The following is a 17,514-nucleotide window of genomic DNA, read 5'->3' on the forward strand; positions in this document are numbered from 1 at the left end:
TTTAATGTATTTGCATCTTGTGAGTCATCTTCCCAGTTGATAGCAGCTATAGTGACAAGTTGTTAATCTCCTTTCCTGAAATTTAAACCCATTTCTTTTCTTTAACAACTACTACCCCTCTCCTCATTAGAACTCCACGATCACTCATGCTAATGATACATGTATTAGTGTCAGCTATAATGTCATCTGGTTAATGGGAGATGACTGTCTGGAATATTTTTTCCACCAATACTTTCCCTAACATGCTGCTACAAATTAGTTTATCTGCTACAAATAATTCATCTACCAATCTTTACATTGTCTGCAAATTTTAATATCACGCCTTCTATCCCTTTGTTGCTGGCACTTATGAAAGTCTGAAACCGTGGTCCAAAACTAATTTTTGGGCAACTCCACTTCTGACTTTACACACCGATCTGAAGAATGTACAGGGTGATTCTAAATTGTTGTCTGGGTTTCCGTGGCCTATAATTTTCAAACTGGAAACAACAAAATAAAACTGCTTACGGAATATGAAAGTATAACTCAAAAGGTTTTATTTGGCAACTCTATACTCGCCGCATTTATGTCTGGGAGATATTGATGGCATTACTTCAAAATGGCGACTGTTCAAGAGAAGGCAATGTGCATACTTTGGTTTTTCAAAACAAAGTCCGTTATCACAACGCAACGCCATTACAGAACTCAGTATGGAAAAGATCCACCTTCAGATAATGCTATCTGACGTGGGTTAAAGCAATTTCAAGAGACTGGTAGTGTTCTGTACTGAAAAGGAGCAGGAAGATGTTCATCAAATTCATGAAGTGTTTTCTCAAAGCCCACAAAATCAACTAGACGAGCTTCTTTGCAGTTAGATATACCACAAATGACTGTTTGGAGGTTTGTTCATAACTGCCTTCACCTCCGTGCCTACAAACTGCAGATTCTGCAGGCTTTAAAGCCAAACGATAAATCCTACTGTTTCCATTTTGTCCAAGACATTTTTTTCAAACGTCAAAGCTGATGAAAATTACCTATGGAGATTTAGTGATGAAGCAACATTTTACTTATCAGGGAGGATAAATCATAACTGCAGAAAATGGGGATCAGAAAAACCCTCACACCATTTGAGAATTCAAAAGAGATGGTGTCAATGTCTGGTGTGCTTTGTCATGTTCAGAAGTTTTGGGGCCCTTTTTCTTTGCGGAAAAAAAGTGAGCGGTGACCTATCTGGACATGCTACAGCTGTATCTGTTACCCCAGTTGGAAAATCATCAGCCAAATGTGGTATCCAAATATGGTCCTTGAGGTTGTCAGACATTCTCTCAGATATGCCAGACAAGTTGCACTTGCTATCTGGGAGTCTAAAACACTGATGGAACTGATATTTGAGTGACATTCATGTCAAGTGGACCCACTTTCGGCGAAGATGGTCTGTGACAGCTAAATCCTCTGCTTGCACCTTCACGATGGTGGAACTGTTAGTAATCCTGGGTATAACCTCCATGCACAAGCACACTGTGGGTGACCATACAGGTGTGAACCAACGTAAGCAAGGGTCAAGGTGTGGCACCCACACCACATGGAGGAATCCCACCCCTCTGTGTTACCAGGCAATACTAGGTGGCAGATAACTCATCAACCGGTGCATTATTGGAGGCTTGAAGTGGTGAAACCATGTTTAGTCTCAAGAGCTAAGTTCCGGTCAACCCTTTCCCATCTCTTCCATCATGTGCAGTATGGCTGATGACTTTTGAGGTTATGATGAACATCATGGCGAGATCCAATCCTCCTTACGTTTCGAGGGTACATCTTTAAAATGGTGGTTGTAGGCCGGCTGCTAGTTAGTACGCTGGACCAAACCTATTTGTAACTCTTTAGGAGGCGTCTGGATCAGCTAGTGTATAATCTTGCTACCTCTACTCTGCCAGATAGTGACTGGAGGGAGTCTGAGTAGAGTGTATGCGGGGGGGGGGCATTGTCAAGGCCACGCTATGTCAAGGATCTGGGTATATTCTTACCATGTGTACGCCATATCCAAAAATTTCATTACTTCATACGGCATGTCCCCCCCACACTTTCTTACTATTGAATACACCATGAATTGTCAAACTAACAGAGTAAGCTTATCTGCAAAAAGATCTAAACCTCCCAAACACTTCCTAGTTCATCTCACAAATATACAGGGTCTCAATTCTAATCTCAACGATTTCCACTTGCAGTCTGCAGAACCCCATGTACTTTTTCTGACAGAATCTCAGTTATCGGTTGATTCAACTACTGCTCATCTCAGTTGCCCAAATTATTCGCTGTATGATTCCTTTTGCCTCAAAGGTGGTACTTGTGCATATGTCCATTCCGATATTCCCTGTCAGAGACTTGGTCATTTGGAATCTCCTCTTTTCGATCTTCTCTGGCTTTAAAATCTCTCTACCTCATTGTGTCAAATTCATCTGTTGTTTCTACCGTTCTCCCAACTCCACTAATCACTTTGAGCTCTTTGACTTCCTCTCTTTGTAACTTGACTTTCTCCAGTCCAACTTTCCTAACAGTGAGGTGATTTTAATGTTCACAACTCCAGCTGGCTTCCGTTTTCTAGTCACTCCGACCCAGCTGGTCAAGATGCTGAGACTTGCAATTACTATGACCTCGCACAGATTGTCATTTACCTACAAGAATACTGGACAATCCTAACCATTCAGCCAACACGCTTCATCTTTTTCTCACAAACAACCCTTCTAAGTACCTGGTCGAAGTGAGTGGTCCATTAGGCACCTCAGATCACAACTTGTGATTGTCTCTTCTCCAATGGAGCCTTTATCTCGTGGCTATTCCCAACCTCATTGTTTGGCCTTACAAGAATGCAAAATGGGATCACCTGCATGATTTCTTTTCCCTGGTTGGATTACTGTTTCAAAACTTCTGATGTCAACGTTTGCTCAGATCGGGTCAGTGAAATTATTCTTGTAGGAAAGGAATCCTTTATTCCACACTCCACTTTAGAATCTCATTCTTTATCTAAAACTTGGTTTTCCAATAAATATGCTAAGGCTGTTCAAGAGAAGAATGTTGCATATCGTAATTGGCTTGTTTCCAATTCTTTAGTTTCATTTTTTGCCTACACCAAAGCTTGCAACAATTGTAAAGCAGTTATTAATCAGTCCAATCTAGATTTTGAACAGACTAACAGTAGAAAACTTGCTTCTTGCCCTAATGGTAGCCAAGCATTCTGGTCTCTTGCCAAAGCTATTGGCCGTAAATTTTGCCCATCTCTGCTCCCACCTTTGTCAAAAACAGATGGTTCTGTTGTCACTTTAGCCAAGGATAAAGCAGACCTGCTAGCATACCATTTTTCTTCCAATTCATGTTTTATAGGGTAAAATATCCCCTACCATTCCCAGCACACTCCATTCAATGCTTCCTGTGATCTTCTGTCAAAAGGATGTCAGGAGAATTTTGATGAATCTTGATGCTAAGAAAGCTCCAGGTCCTGATGGTATTTCTACACTTGTTCTCAAAAACTGTGCTCCTGAACTCATTACTGTTCTTTGCTACCTTTTTTCACTTTCTAATTCCAAAGGTGTTTTCCTTCTGCTTGAAAATTTGCTCATATCCAGCCAGTTCCTAAAAAGGGTTGACAAATCCTTCCCATCCAATTATCGTCCCATTGCAATCACTCCTACTCTTTCTAAAGTAATGGAGAAATCAATTAATCGCCAACTCTTAAACTACCTAGAAACCTTCTCTCTGATCAATGATCTCCAGTATGGATTCCGTCAATGTTGATCCACTGGCAATATTCTGACTTATGTTACCCATTTATCGAAAAGTTCGGTGAAACACAAGCAATTGCTCTTGACATCTCAAAGGCCTTTCGATCATGTCTGGCATAAAGGTCTTCTAAACTAGCTTCCATCTTATGGTTTGCCAACTTTTTTTTTAATTGGCTATCCAATTTTCTCTCTGATCTCTCACTGAGGGTGATGGTAGATGACTGTCTTCTAACTTCTCCACCAATGCTGGTTTCCCCCAAGGTTCAGTTCTTTCCCCCACTATTTTCCTCTTGTATATTAATGACCTTCTTCCATTGACTGGAAACCCTATCCATAGGTTTTCCGATGATAGCACATTGCATTCCACTTTTCATTTTGAAAAACTTTGCCCTGCTCAATCAGCGTTAACTTCTCAAATCCGCTACCAGTTCTTTAAATGCCTATCTCCAGGTATTCTCCAGTAGGGCAAAGACAAATTAGTTGATTTCAATCCTTCTAAAACTAAGTCTTGTCTTATATCTTGTAAAAAGGATTCTTCTGCTCCTATGTTTAGCTTTGGTGACACTCTGGTTTCTAGACAAAATGATATCTCTTTTGGGGATTACCCTGACTTCTAATATCTCTTGGCACAAGCACATTACAAATATTGCTTCCTCTGCATCTAAAAAATTTGGTTTTCTCTTTTGCTCTCGGCGTTTTTCTTCCAAATTGCTGTTCACTCTGTACAAATCGCAAATTCGGCCTATCATGGAATATTGTTCCCACATCCTGGGCTGTGCCCCCAAAACCTCTCTCAGGCTTCTAGATTCCATTCAGAAGAGGGCAGGTAGTTAATCAATGACTGCTCTCTAACAGTCTCTCTCCACTCGCTGTCTCATAGACTTTCTGTTTCTGCTGCATGCCTTTTCTCCAGATACTTCCATGGCCAGTGTTCTTATGAATTGGCTTCTATAATTCCTGCTCGCTCTTTCAAAACAGTCCTAACATATGCCGCCACCAGCCAACATTCATTTACTGTCCAACTTCAAACTCACAGAACCAACTTTTCATCTTCCTTGTTTATTTATTCAACTACCGTTTTCTGGAACAACCTTCATACGTATTTCCTGAAAATTACAGTCTACAGAAGTTCTAGTCTAATGTCAACAAATATTTTCTTTTGTCTTCTCAACCTCCAACCCAAGCACGGTACTAAGTACTATAGGTTCTAATACTTCTCGTGTTTGGGGGTTTCATAAAAAAAAAGTGATATTCCAGCAAAATGGTGCTCTGCCACATTGGGCTCTTATTGTCCGAGAATTTCTTGACATGCATTTTCCTGGGCACTGGGTTGGAAGTGGTGGACCGATTCTGTGGTCTCCACACTCACCTGATCTTGCGCCACTTGATTTCTTCCTGTGGGGATACGTGAAGGACATTGCGTACAAGACCCTTGTGACCTCCCTCAGTGAACTGAAGCTTAGAATTGTTGTTGCGATTGAAACAGTTACACTGCAAATGCTGGAGAATGCTTGGAGGGAAATTTCAATATCGCATGGACATCTTACGTGCCACGAAAGGCGTGCATTTTGAAGTTAAGCATTCTGCAGTATTGATTCTAGGTAATAAAACTTTGAGATACACTTTCATATTATGTAAGCAGTTTTATTTTGTTGTTTCCGGTTAGAAAATTATAGGCCACGGAAATCCCGACAATAATTCAGAATCACCCTGTACATTAATCACGACTCTTTGCTTTTTTCCCTGCTGCCACCCAGCAATACATCTTAGAATTTTCCAGTAATTCCAACATGTTCCAGCTTATGCAATAACCTCTTGTGAGGGACTGAGTCAAATGCCTTGCTAAAATTCAAATAAACTGTTGAAATTGTTCTCTACATCCAGCTCACTAGTAACTGTGTCAGAATAGCCTGCTAAGTTAGGAAAATGATTTTCCCTTAACAAAACCATTTGTATTATTCAGAATGCCATATCTATCTAATTGTCCCTGGATTGCATTCTTAATCATTGCCTCTAAGATTTTTCTTACCACTAAAGTCAGATGAACCCAGGGGCTCACATTTGGTGAGTTTGGGCTTGGCACACCCAGGATCCTGAGCTGGATATCATCATCCTTCTCTTTCTTGGTGATTCCCTTCTACTTCCCTCTCTCTCTCTCTCTCTCTCTCTCTCTCTCTCTCTCAGGGTAATCGGGGAATTTTTTATTTTTTTTTTGTCTGGTGCAGCATTAGCCTTAGGCTTCCTTGTACCATATAGCTTAATAATAATAATAACTGGTCTGTAGTTACCAACTTTGCTCTTAGAACCACCTTTATGTATTGATGGTACTTTGGCATTTCTCCAATCCAAAAGACTCTCTCTCTCCCAAGTCCAAAGATGCCCAAATAATTAATTTCAATGGTTCAATACATTCCCCGGTGGTCTCCCTCAAAATTCTTGGTATATGCCATCAACTCTGGGAGCCTTACTTGCCTTTATGCCAGAAAGTTTTTACTAATAAACAGTCATCTGTAATCTTCTCAGCATGAAGGGCCTTTCTTCAGTAAAGACAGATGCAGAGTATCTGTTCAATTCATCTGTGATGTTAGCTGGGTTGTCTAAGAACTCTCTCACACTCCGTGTACAAGGGTCAGATCTGATATGCTTTTTTAGTTTCCTTGTATTCATATATATGAAATTTCTGGGCCCCATTCTTTACTCTCTTATCCAGTGCTTTCTTATACAAAGCCTTGGTTTCTCTAACCTTATCTATGGTCCTGTTAGAAATCAACTTGTACCTACTGTAGGCTCTGGCCCTTTTCATCACTCTAACTATTTCATGAGTAATGATGAGGTCAGGAATATTCTCACCCTTAGTATTTTCCCTAACATGCTAGTACCAATAATAATCTAGTTTATGTAAAAAAACCAAACTTTTCTCCAAGATGAGTTTCCCTCCCACTTATTCCAATCAATCTGAGGCAGATTGAAGTTGCCCATATTAAGACATTTGCATTTGCTTGCCCATTCCATCTGCATGTAGAGTTCATACTTTTCAGTCTTCTGGTCTGTAGATTACCCCCACTCTCATTATGCCTTTTGCTTCCAACTATCTCACATTACACAGATTTTATGCTGGCAGATGTAACTTCAGACTCAGCAAAAGCTCTTTTTGCACTCGGGCTACTGTTGATAAGAAGCATGACATCACAACCCCTTCTATCTTTCTTGAATACATTGTATATACCATAGTGAAACTCATCATCCCCTGTTTCAGGGAGACATCACATATCCATGTTACTAACCAGGAGTTTGAATTCACTCATTTTATTTAAGATTCTTTTGACTTTACTATATACATGGTTAAGACTAAGTGTTCTTGTATAGTTTATTTCATTAACACAACCCTTGCAGTTATTTATTTATCATATGCAGTTATATATCATCAGATAAATGAATATCTATATTATTCCCCTCCCCCAAAGTGGTAGTTTCCATGAACCATTAAGGTATCCTCAATAATACTAGCAGACACTCTGACCATCTTTGTTCAAGTATATTTTGCCCCTGCAAAATATTCCTTCTATTTACAGGTGAATAGGTTGTTGTTGTTGACCTTCACTGCTGCTGGGGTCAAAAGCAAATGTTAGATCAGAAAAAAAAAAATCCTCAAAAGCCTTGCTGAGTCCTTCAAGTCTTGAAGTCTTTTTGGTGAAAATTTAAAATTTTCAGAGTAAATTACATTTTTTTTAAAAAAAAGAAAAAAGAAAAAAAGTCCACTATATAATGCATGCATATTTTACAGGATGAAACATATGCACAACTAAATATCTATTTCTTTTGTGAATTACCTGTGACTATTTAATGCATTGCTATCCTTAAATGTTTATTTAGACTCTGAAATATAAAATTCTTCATCTCCTTAATACTTGTAGTAATAAAACTGAAATGCTGGTAGATATTTTATCTAAATTAACATTTTAATAAATGATATTTGATAATTTAAAGGTTAACCTCCTCCCCCTCCAACCTTTTTGAATCACAAAGGAAGAAAATAATGTGCCAATACATGTTTCACACTGTTTAGGGCAATTTTTTGTGGAGACCATTTTAATGTTTAGACAATTTAAAATATAGGTGTGGTCTAAATCCCAAGGGATCCATATCAGTAGCAGAAATAACATTTTATGTACAATTTTCTGATGGTTTCTATTTTTTTTTTTTTTTTTTTTTTTTTTTTAATGAAAACCCCCAAACATGAAAGCTTTAGAACCTGTTGTACTTAGTACCATGTACGGGTTGAATGCTGAGAAGATGAAAGAAAATCCTTCTTGACATTAGGCTTGAATTTTTATAGATTGTAATTTTCTGGAAATATGTGTGAAGAGAGGTTGTTCCAGAAAACAGAAGTTAAAGGGATAAATGAGGAAAAAGAAAAATTGGTTCTGTGAGATTGAAGTTGGTCAGTAAGTGGATGTTGACTAGTTGGGTACGTGCTTTGAATGGTTTGGAAGAGAGAGGGGTGAATTACAGAAGCCAATTCAGATAAACAGTACCCATGAAACTATCTATAAAAAAGCATGCAGCAGAAACAGAATGCTTTGTTTACCAAATCCAAGCATCTATCCAAAGCTTCCTATGAAATAAAACTAATTGGATGTCGTGCTCTAAACTCTGTCAGCTGCTCACTCACAGCAGCCTGGGTTTGCTTTATCTTGAAGACAAAATCACAGCCTTCCAGATCACTTTTCTCCTGAAAATGCTGCTAATGAAACACCCATATTCAGCCACCACAGATAAGTTACTAGCAACAGCCACAAGAGGGCTATCTCTGTCAACAATATTAAGAATGGACATAGCACCACTCAAACTATCCTCCTTCTATAAAGACGCACTGCACTGCCGGAAGAAGCTAAACCTTCACCTCACTCTGGAGGGAACATCACTTTCTGCAATACTCTCAGAAACACTCATCTATAATAAAATGTTAACAGAACTTGCAACTGGTGATCCTCTCATTTATCCTGCGTGGAACTGGGCAGGAATTGGAACCATAGGCGACCTCCTGACACCACATCTTGAATGGAAAAGATCAGAAGGCTTGCCCATTAAAACTACAAATGCAAAGCAGCAACACAAACTTCTAAAATCAGTCATTGCACAAGCTCTTCCAGACATCACAACAGCAAAAGGGATTGAAAATATCACCAGATCCTCATCTGCACTAACCTTAGTCATCACATCACCAGAAGATACGGTACCCATCTCCTGCACTCTCCAAAAAGGTATCAACTAATCGTGTCTCGCCATGCAGCCACGATTTTCCCGTCATCCACCTGCCAAGCTCTCCCCGTACCCATCTCCACTCACCACAAGCCACCATCTAACTTTCAGTGGAACCTTCCATACAGAATTAAGTGTTCCAAATCGGATGCAGACATCCAGTGGAGACTGTGGCACAACATCCTTCCTACCCCAGTCAAGCTACAAATCTTTGGGATACACACCTCAAACTACTGCCTCTTCTGTGCCACTCCATGTACTCTGGAACAAACATACCTGGCATGCCCTATGAACAAGGAACTGATCAGATACACTTTGGATGCAGCAAAGCTTGCCTGCAACCATGCCCACACTTTGGAGGACTATGGTACCTGCTCCATTCTGAGCAGACAAAACACACGACTTGTAACTTCTTATTCATTGCTGCCAAGGCCGTCATTTACAACTTCTACTTGAATCACACGAGAAGTAGTGACGACGTGCCTCCTGCCGACATATCAACGCAAAATCTCAAGTGGAGTCTACGGAGGAAGTTGCAGAGCAGACTTCTGCTCAAATTCCTCTGTAAAGGACCAGAAACTTTGATCATCTTAACAGCGAATGGAACAGTGGTGGTCACCTCTTCACTATCACCAAAGAGTCCATCACCTTCAACATGTGACATTTACTATGAGACTGATTCAATGCCAAGAAACTGTTAATTCCTGGAGTGAAAAAAATTTTTTTTTTCTTTTTTCTGTGTTCTTTCTAAAATTCTTTATTTTTTACTTTTTGCTTTATTATTATTTATTTTTTTTTTCTGATTTTGTACATAGAATGTAAATAGATTTTGCTGAAAATGTATGTACTGTTGATGTTTAAATAAATAAATTAAAAAAAAATTATCTATCTATTAAATGTTATTTAAAGTCAAAGTAACAGTTAATGGAAAAATAACAATAAAAAACAAAAATGAATTAAACAAGGTATGAAAAATGAATCAAAACATGCAAAGCAGCAGTAAGGGATGCAAAAGCATATAAGCATGTAAGTGTAAATAAATCTGAAAAATGTTTGTATAGATTAAGGTGAGAGTTGCACAAAGTGCCAGGGACTAGAAGGGTAAGGATAGTAGTCAAAAAAAAAGTAATGTAGATATGAAAAAGGCAAAAGAATGTTAATATCCTAAAAGTTATGAAAATTATGGGCTGAATTTGCAAAGCCAATTTGGTGGTAAAGGAACTGTAAAGTAAAATTATTAATACAAATGATTAAACAAAATAATGTAAAATCAAATAAAATAAAAAGTGGTGGAGCTGTTATTAGATATGGGTGGGCAAATTTAGTTATAGGTTGAATTGAGGGAAGGCAAAAATGCAAAGTCTAATGGCAGCAGACGTAAATATTGATACATGGTTATGTAATTCAACAGGGAACTACACCCAACCGCGTATCAAGAACTGCATTTCTATACTTGTCCATAACAGTAGAAGAAATGTGAAATAAAAGAAAAAGATTGTGCTATTCTTTTACAGTACGGACAAGGTAGTCCCAATGCAGTTTCAATGATATGAAAATTACCTAACCATGTATCAATATTTACTTTTGCTGGCATTAGACGTTGCATTTTTTCCTTTCCTCTATTCAACCTATAACTAAATTTGCCCACCCATATCTGATGACAGCTCCACCACTTTTTATTTTATTTGATTTTATTTTGTTTATTTATTTGTATTAATAATTTTACTTTACAGTTCCTTCACCTCTGAATTGGCTTTGCAAATTCAGCCCATAGTTTTCTTAATTCATCATATTCATCATGCCTTTTTTTCATATCTACATTACTTTTTTTTTTTTTCTATTATCTAGTTCCTGGCACTTTAACTCTCACCTCCATCTATACAAACTTTTTTGGCGAAGGTAAAGAAAGCCTGCACGAGAAGCACGCAAAAGTTCGAAATTTACTGGTGAAAGTACTTTGCCGTAACGGCATTTGTATTGTTGCTCACTCAGTAAACATACAGTGGGTGTTATCAGTTAGTAGTAGAAATTGAATCCCATGGGAGATTACCCCTTCCGCCTCGGGAGGGTTTCAATCTAACCCTTTTTCTTTAGAATCACTGGTGGACTAGTGGATAAATTGTTTATTAAGAGAAAAAACAAGGCAAAGGAAGTCCACACGAGAAGCACAGCGAACTTCGAAAAAGTTTACTGGGGAAACTACATTACGAACATTTTTTTACTATGCCAGAACTTCCAATATGACTCTGTTCATGATTCAATTAGTGATTCTAACGAAAAAAGGTCAGGTTAACCCCCCCCCCCACTTCGATAGGCTTTCAAGCTCCTGTGGGATTAAACTTCTACTCCAGACCGATAACACCCATTGTCTGTTTACCGAGCTAGCAACAATACAAATGCTGTTACCGCAAAGTACTTTTACCGGTAAATTTCATTTAACTTTTGCATGCTTCTCATGCAGGCTTTCTTTCCTTAGCCACTTTTTTTTTTCCAGATTTATTTACACTTACATGCTTTTTATATATACAGGGTGATTCACTACCAGTGCAACAAACTTGCAGGAGGTGTAGGGGGCACAAAGACGAATCGGAATCACATAGCATTGCAGGGTCTGAAATGCCTTCGTCATGCAGTAGAGGACGTTGAATGGGAGGTCGCGTGAACAGCGATCACCTGGAAGTCAGCATTTGCAAACCGGTTCCCAAGGCAGTAGGATGGACGAGTATTCAAACGTTGAACTGGCCGGCATGCACCTCGCGTATGGAGCTGCGGACTGTAACGGGCGTGCCGCTCTGCGCTTGTACCAGGAACGTTTCCCGCACAGGCGTGCTCCTCATCATACGATTTTCGCACGTGTGCACAGAAGGTTACGTGAGACTGGTTGTTTCACGAGAGGTACCATGAATCGAGAGCGAACGACAAGGATGCCAGACAATGAGGAGAATGTCCTATGTCTTGCAGAAGGCAATCCGAGTAAGAGTACTCGAGTGATAGGCCAACGATTGGGTATTTCCCAATTCAATGTATGGAGGATACTGTCAACATACCAAATGAGTTCATACCATCTGCAACGCGTCCAATCATTGGAGTCTGCAGATTATCCACTCCGGAGGACTTTTGCTACTTGGTTTCTTCAACAGAAACGGTTCGCAAATGCTGACTTCCAGCAGGATCGCTGTTCACGTGACCTCCCGTTCAACATCCTCTACCGCATGACGAAGGCATTTTGGAGCCTGCAATGCTATGTGATTCAGATTCATCTTTGTGCCCCCTACACCTCCTGCAAGTTTGTCACACTGGTAGTGAATCACCCTGTGTGTGTGTGTGTGTGTGTGTGTATATATATGTATATACACACACACTCCCCCCCCCTTTCTTTTATCAGATCATTTAAAACAGCTGTAATACTTTCATGAATAATAGCAAACCAGCAACAGTAGTAATTCTTAGAATGGAAATGATAACCTGCATATGGCCATATTTCTGAACCTTTTAGTTCTGGTGATCTTTTTTGAGGGAACCAAACTACAGTTGTTCCAGTCTTCTTACTGGTCATCATCATTCTTCTCTTCTGGGTAATTCCCTTCTACTTTTGACTCTCTCTCTTTCTCAGGGTAACTCGGAGAATTTTTTTTTTTTTTTTTTTTGCTGGTGCAGCATAAGCTTCAGGCTTCCTTGCACCATATAGCTAATAATAATAACAAGCTTTGTATGAGAACTCTGTTTTGGATAGATCACTGTCCTCTAGATTATCCTTTAAGATCTCATGAGTCTTGAACCATTAGTCTGTGGGGAAATTCACAAATGAAAAGTGAAAAGATATCTATAACAGGAATTAGCATTTTCAAAAAGTAACATTCAGAATAATTACTATGAAATTAGTGTTAAAAACAATTCTTAATTGATTTTCATATTACACTTGGAGAACAGCAACCCCAAAATAACTTGTACACTTAGTGTGTTGCTAAATTAATAAAAGTAGAGGGGAAAAAAAAAGATTTAGGAGTTATAACATGGGTGAACATTAAGTTCTCCATTCAGTGTCGACAGGTGGCTAGGAGAGCCCATGGAATTCTATTAATGATCTGATGAACATTAACTTGTAGAGAGAGGGAGGTTGTAGATCCACTGTATAAGGCAGTTGTAAGCCCACACTTGGAATAGTGGCTAAGCATGGAAATTGCACCTAAAAAACTGATCTTGAAAAGGAGGATCCAAAGATGGGTAACCTATCGAAGGGTGAAACCTATAGAAGGGTGCCCATGTGATGAAAGACTGAATATGTGGGCTTACTTAGCTTGGCAACAAGACATCTTAGAGAGGATCTGATTGAGATCTGTAGATCTCATGAGAGTAAAATGAATGAAGGTGAAATTTTCATGGTTATAAATGATACAAAAACTATGGATCATAAATTCAAATTACAGGGTATGGACTGTATTGCAGGAAGTATTTGTTTGGCCAGTAAGTTAATTACTGGGATAAGTTAACTTTCTGTATAGGTTGCTACTGATGGCTTAGGGGAATGCAAAGGTTAGTTGGATTGTTTCCTATATGAGGTGGAAAATGCATGGATAGTTTTCTTTTTATTATTATTATTTTTTTATCTTTTTATTAATTTTTGACTGGCATTAAAAGCCTGTGGCTTTTCTGCACTATGTCTAATACTTGTACCAAATTGAATTTTTTTAAAATAGTGTCCTGTATGATTTTACTGTGTGTGTGTGTACTTTATTATTTTGTTATACTGTATGTGTATTAGTTTATGGGAAAGATTATCATAAAAGACATCTAGATAAATCTATGGAGAACGCATAAGTGAAGTATGCTACATTTAGACAAAGGATAATATACAAAAACTTATTGCTGTATACCTACAACTTGGGTGATTTCTTCCTGGGTCAACCACCCAAATTAAAAGAAAAAAAAACAACTAGGGGGTTCTCTGTTTTTGTAATGATCATTATGCACTATGGCAAAATCAATTTTGATGTCATTAATATGGTATGTAATATACTGAATTATGGACGTAGTGTATCTATTTCCACTGCAATGGCACTAGCCCATAAATTCTGTGTATATGCATTTCTGTGTATAGTATATTAATGATTATCAACATATACTATATAACTCATGTAATATTTATTTATTTATTATTATTATATATTTTTTTCAAATAGATCAGAATTAGAAGCCACATATGCCAAAGGTTTACTCAAGCTATCACATAAAATAGCCAAAGCATCCAGAGATTCCCTGGGGTATGAAAAATTTTTAAATTTCATGTACAAAAATAATTATTTAAATATAATATAAATTTTATTTAATACATGCAGGGCTATAGTGGAAGGGTATGCACTGTATACCCTCTGTATTTTTTTAGGTGAAGATTTGACTTGAAAAAAACAAATATCATTAAAATATTTATTGAAAATTAAAATATAAACTTATTAGAATTTGATTTCTAGGCAATAGTTATAGTTTTATTATTTTTAAATGTGTTCATTAACACGTGTACACAAACTAGTAATATTCTTTAATTTCATGCCTGGAGATTTGTTTGTAGTCAGTTAGTACTATTACCTAAATGTAAGTGTACTTGTGGGATTCCCTGAACTCGTGTTTCGTTAGATGAAAAAAGTAAGATTTTGTTGTGGTTATGAGGACAATCTTCTTATATTTACTTAGGTACTAAAACCTTGTATTGTTTTGTAATTAATTTTGCTAATTTTATGTACAGTTATAATTTATTTTTCTATACATTAAAATAATTTTCCTCCTAATGATATTTATTTAGCCAGTGGGAGAAGAGATGTGGGCTATGTGGTAATACGTAACAGAGGCTTGTTTTTACTGTGGTAAAACAAACTTCTGTTTAAGTGTGGTTACCCGCTATGTTTCTCTAACATGACCATGTGGTACCATTTTTGATTTCCAACCATAACGTATTTATTTTAATAAACTAAATGCAATGAGGCATACTATTTTAAGATTCTATATGTATATAATATTGGTGTAGATATACTGTAGACAGCTCTTAAAGAAAAACTACGATTGTAGTGTGAAAGGCACCCACCGATCAAAACCCAACTAGTTTTGAAATGGTGCCTTCTAGGTGGTGGTGCCTACCGAGAATAAGTGACAGTAGTCTTCTCTATTAGTGAAGCATTACTTATTGGAGGGAGTGCAATACATGGTAACTCGTTGTGAAGGATGATCACAATACAAGATACAGATGAAATGATGCCTTTCGCACTACGATCGCAGTTTTTCTTTAAGAGCTGTCTATGATGTATCTACACCAATATTATAGAGATATAGTTATGTATTCATAGCTGAGGAAGAGAGACGCACAGTCGAAAGCTTCTATAAGTATTTCTTCAAACAGGCCTATGGGGCTGGTAAATTCCATACTATAATAATTAATGATACACACCAGCCAAGAAATTAAACTGAAGATTTACTATAAAATAAAATAAAATAATATACAGTAATGTAAAATAAAATACACTAAAGGTTAAAATATGGTTAAAAGCAGTAAAATTATCTAAAATAAACTGGGTTAAAAGCGATGAAACCTGGAGCTTTCGGAGACTGCCGTCTCCTTCTTCAACAGCATACTACTAGTGCTAAGACACATCCTTAAGTTATGTGGGGGGAAACAGGGCGACGTTTAAAGGACAGTCTAGGGGGAACACGCGACCGCTATCAAGACTGCTAACTATGCGAGGTCTGCTGTGGCAGAGCATTTCTGGGAAAAGCAGCACCGGATCTCTCCTGAAGATGCGGTCAGTAATGACCGCGCCCATGGATTTTGGGAATGCAAGTGGCTCGAGAGCTTGCAAATCGGTTCATCCAGTCACAATACTATTAATAGGGACAGGGGGACCCGTTTACACCCCCTGTTTGAGGCAGTTGTCCTCAGAACCGGTTCTGTTTGACACGCTCCCGAGCCACTTCCGTTTCCGACACGCACATGGGGAATGTAGATCATGTGTCTGATGACTACGTGCATGAGTGCCATGGACCTGCTACTTAAGGATGTGTCTTAGCACTAGTAGTATGCTGTTGAAGAAGGAGATGGCAGTCTCCGAAAGCTCCAGGTTTCATTGTTTTATCGCTTTTAACCCAGTTTATTTTAGATAATTTTACTGCTTTTAACCATATTTTAACTATATTGTAACTATATTTTAATCTTTAGTGTATTTTATTTTACATTACTGTATATTATTTTATTTTCTTTTATAGTAAATCTTCAGTTTAATTTCTTGGCTGGTGTGTATCATTAATTATTATAGTCTATAAGTATTTTCTTTTATCAAAAGAAGCAAGTGCAATGAGCAGGGAGCGAAGCCCCCTAGTATATATTAAAAACTTATAAGTAATCTAATACATCACTCTTACTAAAGTTCATTTAAATATTTTTTGTTTTAATTTTTATTCTTTGTATTTGCGTAATATTATTACACATTATCAATGTGTTGAAAGATTCTATTGTTATACTGTACTTGAGTAATATGCACCAATAAATGATATTAATAAAGTAATGAGTTGACAATAAACCTCCCAATAAATGAAGCAGTGGGGGTATGCCAGCATTTTTTTTTTTTTTTTTTTTTGATTTGGTAGTTGTTGGCGCATCGGCTTCTGTGGCCATATTGCACCTCCCAAGGTTTTTGCAGTACTTTGATCCAAGCCCGAGGCGGGAATCGAACCCGCGACCTTTGGGTTGCCGGGCAGGTACTTTACCCACTCGGCTAGCCCGGTCGGCCGATGCCAGCAGTGAAATGATGGTTGTTTTGTTATAAATATTTTTTCATTGTTGTTAATAATGCTACAGAATGCTTTGACATTCTTTTGAATACTTTTATGAAATTATTCACTAATTTTAATTTTTTCTTTACAAATTTTTATTTGTACGTAAAAATTCATTCTTGATCTTAAAAGTAAAAGAAAAAAATCATTGTAAAATGTTTTGTATTTTTTTATAATAATATTTTAATTTATTTCAAGATTTATTATTAGATTTTTTTAATATTTATTTTAAAATTGATCTTTATTATAAAACTATATATTTATTATATTATAAGAAAAACAGCAAGATTTCTTTACTTATATAAACTCTAAAAGGAAGGGGATGAATCAGATTGGTCCACTTGATATCAATGGTTTGACTGTAGGTGATCATTCTCAGATAGCTGTCGAACTAAATGAGTATTTTGCATCTACATTCACAAGTGAGCAGTTATTTGAGGAGAGGGCCAGATGTTTATCAAACTCTAACAGGGATTCAAATGATTTTGTAATAACTGAGAGCAAAGTGGAAGAGAAATTGAAGTTAAACCTAAGAAAGGCACCTGGGGTGGATGGATCTATCCAGTTATATTAAAGGAGGAAGCAGTGGAAGTAAGCAAACTGTTAGCCATAATTATGAGAGCATCCTTGGACTTGGGGGAAGCCCCCACGGACTGGAGATGTGCAAATGTATCTCTAATTCACA

General features: G+C 37.6%; 1 protein-coding gene across 4 annotated transcripts in view; it reads left to right on the plus strand.

Annotated features, from left to right (window-relative positions):
• Nost (Nostrin) overlaps positions 1–17,514 on the plus strand; it is a 231,236-nt gene that overhangs the window by 133,225 nt on the left and 80,497 nt on the right. For all 4 annotated transcript variants that reach the window (XM_090384071.1, XM_090384073.1, XM_090384072.1 and 1 more), the window contains one exon: positions 14,195–14,275. In XM_090384071.1, coding sequence (XP_090240197.1) covers positions 14,195–14,275 — 81 coding nt within the window. The remainder of the gene's footprint in view (positions 1–14,194; positions 14,276–17,514) is intronic.

This window comes from Mastigoproctus giganteus, chromosome 10 (genome assembly GCF_048544385.1).
Source record: "Mastigoproctus giganteus isolate SK-2022 chromosome 10, ASM4854438v1, whole genome shotgun sequence".
Lineage (NCBI taxonomy): Eukaryota > Metazoa > Arthropoda > Arachnida > Uropygi > Thelyphonidae > Mastigoproctus > Mastigoproctus giganteus.